At 45.5% G+C, this 7,500-nt stretch overlaps 1 protein-coding gene across 1 annotated transcript in view; it reads left to right on the plus strand.

Annotated features, from left to right (window-relative positions):
• Positions 1-7,500, plus strand: part of LOC138860147 (uncharacterized) — a 41,390-nt gene that overhangs the window by 33,520 nt on the left and 370 nt on the right. Inside the window, exon 2 of the mRNA XM_070117217.1 lies at positions 5,623-7,500. This exon is cut by the window's right edge and continues 370 nt beyond it. Coding sequence (XP_069973318.1) covers positions 5,952-6,317 — 366 coding nt within the window. The 5' untranslated portion in view covers positions 5,623-5,951 and the 3' untranslated portion in view covers positions 6,318-7,500. The remainder of the gene's footprint in view (positions 1-5,622) is intronic.

The following is a 7,500-nucleotide window of genomic DNA, read 5'->3' on the forward strand; positions in this document are numbered from 1 at the left end:
CAAGGACAAGACAGAAACATCAACCACAAAGTCTGTCCATGCACACCAGACTGAGGGAAACCTGAACTCTCCTCAGAACTCCCTCAGTCAAGAAGGGGCTCTAGCTGAAAAGAAAACTGTGTATCTCACCACTGACCTCCCAAGAGAAAAAGACCAAGATGGTGCTACTTGGTTTCCCACTAGGGTTCGACGTGGAGGTGATCACGTCTCTCCCACAAGTGGTGGAGGCTTCCCGCGTGACCAAAGGGAAGTCTCCAACCAGGCAAGTCCTGGTGATCCTCAAGAGAGCCCCAATCACCACCCTTGATCTGGGTAACTGGGGCTCATACAAGCTCAGGACATATGTACCAGAGCCCTTGAGGTGCTTCACATGCCAGAAATCTGGGCATCACCAGGCCACCTGCAAGGCCAAAGCCAAATGTGGTGTATGCAGCGAGGCACACGAAACAGAAGTGTGTATCAAGGCACACAAAAATGGCCAGAAGGACACAACAGCCAAGTGTCCAAACTGTGCCAAGAAGCATCATGCCTGGAGCCTGGCTTGCTCTGTCAGGAAACAGGCAGTTATCAAAAAGCAGGAGCTAGCCAAAAAGCGTTCTGACTTTGTCCCTGCGCCCCCAGGCACCTACGTCTGGGGTAAAAGCAAAAGAGAAAAGACTCCCCGACCTCCTAAGAGGAAGGAGTCGCCCCCACAGCGAAAACTGGATACCTCTAACAGAGAGGAATTCTCCAAGCTTGCTAGTGGCAAAACTACAAAAAAGAACCAAAGGGAAAAAGGTACAAAGACCACAGCAATGGTCCCCCCAGTAGAGGATAATCTTTTCTTTGACGAGAAAGATATGACTCTCCTGTTGAGTGCTGTAGTTTCTGCAGTAGCAACAGCCTTGGGAAGGAACAGTGAGGAGGCGGAAAAAGCAGTGCATGTCGCAATGACGGCTATGACCCAAACTGTGGCAGCTCTGAAAGGAAGGAAGCTAGAAGCCTCCAAACCGAAAACGAGCAGCGCTCCCCTCCCTAAATCCTTGGATGGTAGGCTAGCTTCGGGAGAAGCATTACGTGAAACCCCAGCTAGTCTGTCAGGACAGGCTGAAACTGTGCAGCAGAAGCCCCCACTGCAGGCCGAGTCTGTGCAGCCAAAATCTCGTCCCTTGACCCGAGGTGGCACTTCCAACCTAGGCTCTATACCCCTCGGTAGAGCCTTAACCGGAGTCTCTGACTTAGAGGAAGTTGTACAATCCTCAATCAACGAGGATCTGTATTTATCTGATGCCACCAGCACTGGGGCATCTGAAACTGAAGCAAGTGACTCTGAGTAACCATCATGGCACACAATCTAAGCATTCTGCAGTGGAATATATGTAGCTATAAAAGCAAGAACTCCTTTCTCCAGTCAATAGTGCGAGCAAGGAGCATTGACGTCGTCATAATCCAGGAGACACTAACTATGGGATCCGTGTGCTTCTCAGGATATCATGCCTTCACCACTCCAAACCTGGATGGTGCTAGAGGCCTGATGACCATGGTAAAAGAAGCTATCCCGTGCTCCTTAATAGCCAACCCGCCGCACTGTGGAGATGGTGTTGAATCTCTTGCTGTTGAGATTCAGCTACCTGGGGGCCCTATAAAAATATATAATATTTAGAGCAAACCACTGTGTGAGAGCTTAGATCTGAACCATGTCTGTGCTACTGCAGCATAAGACCGAGTGATCACAGGGGGAGACTTCAATGCACACATACCCATGCTGAATCCCCGCAAAAGGCCGAACGCGGCAGGCATTCACAGAGCAGAAGTGCTTTAGACGTTCCCTGAGATCGCTCTTCTCAACACCAAAGAACCAACGCATGTGAAGGGAGGGGTCCTAGACCTCACCTTTGCCACTGCAACAATAGTGGAGAGAATTCGGTGGTGTGTCGATGATACGGTTACTAGTGATCACTACGGCATAGTCACCACACTAATGCATGCAGGTCCAACCCAAAGACCACATCACATTCCTAAATGGAAAACAGACAAGGCCAACTGGTTTGCCTTCCAGGAAGGCTTGGCTCGATGTCTGAAACACAATGAACCCAACAACAATAATGAAAATGTGGATGTGCTAGAGGCAAGGCTAATCCAGGCCATAAACCAGGCAGCCTCACAAACCATCCCCAAAACTCGCCCATGGTCCAGAACTCACAAAGACGCCTGGTACTATAATGACGAGATCAAAGAGGTCAACCACAGGGTTAATATGTGCAGAAAAAACTTCCGACGGCAAAGATTTCCCGACAATCTGGCCCTGTTGAGGGAAGCTGTCATGGATGCCAAGGAAACTGCCAACAGAATAAGGCAGGAAAAATGGCTGGAATGGTGCCAAACTTTTGGGCACCAGACCAGCCTTACAGAGTTGTGGAAACGGGTCAGGCAAGCGACAAGCCGCCAAGCCCCAAAATGCACTCATCATGACCCACAATCAGAGGCTAACAGATTGGTGCTTGAGTACTCAGCCAGAACCAGCACCAACAATCTGCCTCCAATGATGAGAGAAAAACAACAAACCTTAAATCCAGAAAGACTCGAAGCTGATGAAACGGATGTCTTGTTCTCTCTTAGGGAACTAAGAAAATCATACAAATCCAGTTCTGGGTCAGCACCGGGATCTGATGGGATCTCCCACCCCATCATTCTGCATTTAGGCCTTGCAGAACTTGCATGCTTGCAGGTTATCAACAAATCCTGGCAAACAGCCACGGTGCCCCAGAGCTGGAAACAAGCCACAATAGTTCCCATCCCAAAACTAAAGGAGCCTGGCAAGTACCGTCCCATCTCTCTTCTCAGCTGCCTGGGTAAAACAGCTGAGATGGTACTCAACAGGCTCCGATGGAAAACGTGCCCCCTCATGAACACCTGCACGGGTTCACAAGGGGTAAGAGCACTGCTCATAGCATTTCCACACTCTTAAGCACAATCTGCACCTCACCCGCCGTGGTTGTCTTCCTTGACTTGGAGAAGGCTTTTGAACTAGAAAGTCCGCTTGCCATTCCAGAGACCCTAATCCACAAAGGAGCCAAAGGCAGACTCTTGGCCTGGATAGCTGACTATTTTAAAAATAGGTCAGCAAATGTCAGATTTCAAGGCCACCTCTCACAGCACATGCCACTTGAAAATGGAACTCCTCAGGGAGGGGTTCTTAGTCCAGCCCTGTTTAATACCCTCATGTCCAACATACTCGACATTCACCTGCCAGAGGGATGCAAGATCATCTCTTATGTAGATGACTTGGCAATCATAGCCTCTGGCAATCACTGCCTAACTAGAGCTCAACGTTGTCTGAACCTGGTGTCTGAAGAGTGTTGTAGGACGGGTCTAAAAATAGCAGCAAAATCCAAAGCAATGGCTCTGAGAACCAATGTCAGAAACAAAAAACTCACTATACAGGGTATGGATCTGGAATGGGTGAAAGGCTATCTATACCTTGGTGTATGGATAGGACACACACTCACTTTCAAAAAGGAGATCCAATACCTGCTTGACAGAACCAAGGAAAGACTGTCAGTCATGAAAGTCATGACAGGGAGACACATAGGAGCAGGATATAAAGATCATTCTATGTACATGCTGTCCGTCCTATTATTGACTATGCATCTGTCGCCCTCATAGCTTCCAGTACAACATTAAAAGAAAAACTGGAAACAATACAAAACGAAGCAGCCAGGATAATTCTAGGTGCACCTAAGTGGACAAAGGTCATCAACCTCCTCATGGAAGCTGATTTACCGTCCATGGACACCAGAATTGATCTAATGGCAGCACAGTTCCTTTCCAAGGTCCTGCAGGCACCCAGAAACTCCTATCTAAGACAAAGAGTTCTCAGACACCTACAAGATTATCAGTTGTTTGCGGACAATTCCTAGCTCACACATACAGCCGGAGTTTTGATATGCTTTCAGCTAAAAGATTCATTGCTTGCCAAGGGTATGGACTCCCCTCACCCTGATTGCAAAGAACCCCCGCCGTGGGCAAACGAAGTAATCGAATTCTCAATTCTAAATCTCACAATGAGAAAAGATCAATATTCCATGCCTAGCCTAAAGGCACAAGCACAAAGGGTCATTGATCAAATAACTCCTCCGGGTAGTATAACATACTACACGGACGGATCAGTGCATCCAATAAACCATACTGCAGGCGCCGGTTTTGCAACAAAGGATACCACAGCATCCATTAGGGTCACTGACAATGCCTCAACGCTTCAGGCTGAAACGGTTGCGATCATGGAAGCATTGACACACGCGTCCCTGAGGGGAGGACACATTGTCATTCATACAGATTCAAGAGCAACTATTGACAGCTTACAGCATAGCATGCCCCCAGATAACATCTACCTCTTGACAACAGTGCTAAACATAGCCCAAAGAATCCTTAGTCAAGGTAGAAGAATCATCATAAACTGGGTCCCAAGCCACATAGTCATACAAGGAAACGAGCTTGCTGATAAATTAGCCGAAAAGGGCAGGGGTATGCCCCCATCCTCCATGATCGTTAAACCCAGCCAAAGGGGACTAAGCCAAGGTACCAAAGCTGCAGCGTGTGCGGTCCTCCGGGGAGCACATAGAGAAAACATCACAAAATCGCTCGCTGCCAAGTGGTACTCAGATGCTTCAGGCTATGAGCCACTGGCCCTTCCTCCAAACACAAAAAGAGGTACAGAAGTCATACTGTTCAGACTAAGACTAGGTTACCAATGCGCTTGGCAAATTATTGACAATGAGACTGCCAGGTTATGCATACACTGCGGCGAGCCTGACGCCACCCTGTTACATTACTTGCAGGATTGTGTACACACACAATTTCGGAGGCAGGGACCACCCACCACAGCCGCCGGGCTGGTAAAAAGGGTGTGCAACATGCTTACCCCGTGGCAGCTGGATCGCTTGCTTGCAATCCAGCCACCGCGATAAGCGTGCAGTTCAAAGAAAACATCTGAGTTAACTAGAAATAGTTAACACAGGCCGGGCCACTCCAGAGAAAAGGCCCGGGCGAAGCATGACTTCGCAAATCTAACTGAACTCACCCGTGTGTAGACAAGTAACGTATATTGATGGTAATGTTCCTAGTTGCTCGTTTCTTTTAGTGGGTCACTAGTGGGTATTTTTGGTTACACATCGGTTTTGTAGCTGCATACCCGTGGTGACTGAGGTTTGAGGCTTCGTCTGAGAGGTTAATATATATGTATATATATATATATATATATATATATATATATATATATATATATATATATATATATATATATATATATATATGCGTTCATGCTAATAAAAGATAGAACTCCATTTGCTGAAGACCAGGAACCATATCCACTGTAAAGCATAACCAGAGCACTGCAGATATAGCTGTGAAATAATAGAAATAATAATATTTTTCTTGCGGGAACAACTGTAACAAGAGAAATAACATGACGGAGAAAATTATAATCAACAATTAAAAAGAGAAGGAAATATTAATTGATATTTTGCTGTTCTTGAAATCTAGCAATGGCTGTAATAACAGAACGCAGGTCTGACAAATATTTTACATATTGCGAAATAAATAGAGTAATTGTGTTCCCTAATCCGTTGCTCTTACTATTCCCAGAGACGGCGAGTGTGACAACAAGGGCAGAGGAGCAAGAGGCGGGACTGTGTTGCAGCCGAAGACCCATTGCACCCTCGGATTTTCTTTCTGAGCTTCTACCCATATTCTCCATCTCATTGCAATTTCATTATTTTTCCCATAATGAAACGCCCGCTGTGTTATTTGGTTCTGACGACACAGGTTTTGTCACTCTCACTGGCTGAAGTTACTTCGGTTCTTTTCCACCGAGTCAAGGTCTCCAATGCAACACTGCTGGCGTCGCGGAATCTGAAAGCAGTCAACCTGGCTCAGCTCCTTCACACTTCCTCCGGTGTTCCTCCATATGCAGCATGGACACGCTGTGCGAGTTGTGGTGCCACGAAACACTCCCCATCAACTGCCTCTTCTCTGACATGTTTGTGATGCCAACTTACGTGGAGACCAACATGGATGATTCCCTAACGTGCTACACCAAGCGACACAGAGACCTAGCCACCGGGGCCTCCATCAAGGGAAGCGCCATTAACAGCGGGTTTCCTCAAAGAATAGTAGTAAACCTTGTAGACGGGATCTTCGACCGCCAGAATTTACTCCTGTGCTATATGACAAATACACTTTTAGAGCAGCCGTGGTTCTTATTAGACTTTGGCGAAGAAGTGGCTTTCCGTTTGGTGAAGATCTACTCACAGCCGTCAGGTGTAAGTAGTTTTGTATGAAAAATTAGGGATTTCGAAGTCAGAGTTGGCAAGGAAGCTGTGGCCACTTCCGGTGACTTCAGCTCGTACGACTGGTTTGGGAGCTTTCCTGGTCCTGCCACAGAGTACAACCAAGAGATTATTATTGAGGTCTCTGCGCCTGTCACAGGTAGGTTCCTCGCGGTACAGAAGATGATGATGATACAAATTTCCAGATTTGTCATTAGGAAGTATATTAAGGCAACTCTGAGACAGAAAAAAAAACTTTTGACAGTGAAAGCCGAGTTACTGAGGGATAAACTTTTCTTGATTATGTAAAAAACGAATGAATGTCAATGGCAGCTATTAGTAATCATGGCCGTTGTAGTCTAGGGTGATACAACTTCTGGTACAGGGATTTGATAGTCATGTTAAAATCCCAATGCATGTATGTCTTGTATTAATGGACATCAAAAAATCTTTTTTTTCGTTTTTTATCTTTCATTAGACACTAAGAAGATGACCAAATTGCACAGTTTCGCAGTTCTTAGATTAAGAGACCTCGCTATTTATTTGTCTTATTCTAATTTGTTTTACATATTGGCGTGTGGTTTGTTTTTAACACAGGGTCTAAATTTCCCCTGATACTTAGTGGACCTCAGCGTTTTTGCACTGGCAAGTTTCTCAAACTGTTAAATTGGTAAATGATTTTGTAAAGAAACTGTATAGAAGTGGTTACAACTGTTAAAGGAGTATCCCACATGGAAAAATGGGTTAAACCATTATCAATAGTATGTATTAGAATAAGCTTACAGTCTTTGAGAACAGCAAATTGCAAAACAAAATACACACGTTCCAAAATTTCCAGTTTACTAGTCATCTTCATAACTACAAAAATTAGGATAGAGGAATGAAGAGGCATATTAAATCCTGGAAACTCGATGACACACAAACTGTTCTGAGACTTTCCTTGTATAGTTACAGCGAACACGCAGCGAACATTGTTTTTCTCACTTGACGCATAAATACGGCATCAGCAAATATGACGTCGACAGTAGCCAGTAGATGTCCTAGGATATATGGCTGAAAATACTAAATCTTGTTTTGAGTTTACCTGGAAAATCCACAATTTAACAACCCAACAATCCATTCAAACACTACTGGTTAATCACAGGGCCGTTCCCGAGAAAGATGAAGCTTATTGGCAATGTAGAGAATAAATGAA

This window comes from Penaeus vannamei, chromosome 40, assembly GCF_042767895.1.
Source record: "Penaeus vannamei isolate JL-2024 chromosome 40, ASM4276789v1, whole genome shotgun sequence".
Classification (NCBI taxonomy): domain Eukaryota; kingdom Metazoa; phylum Arthropoda; class Malacostraca; order Decapoda; family Penaeidae; genus Penaeus; species Penaeus vannamei.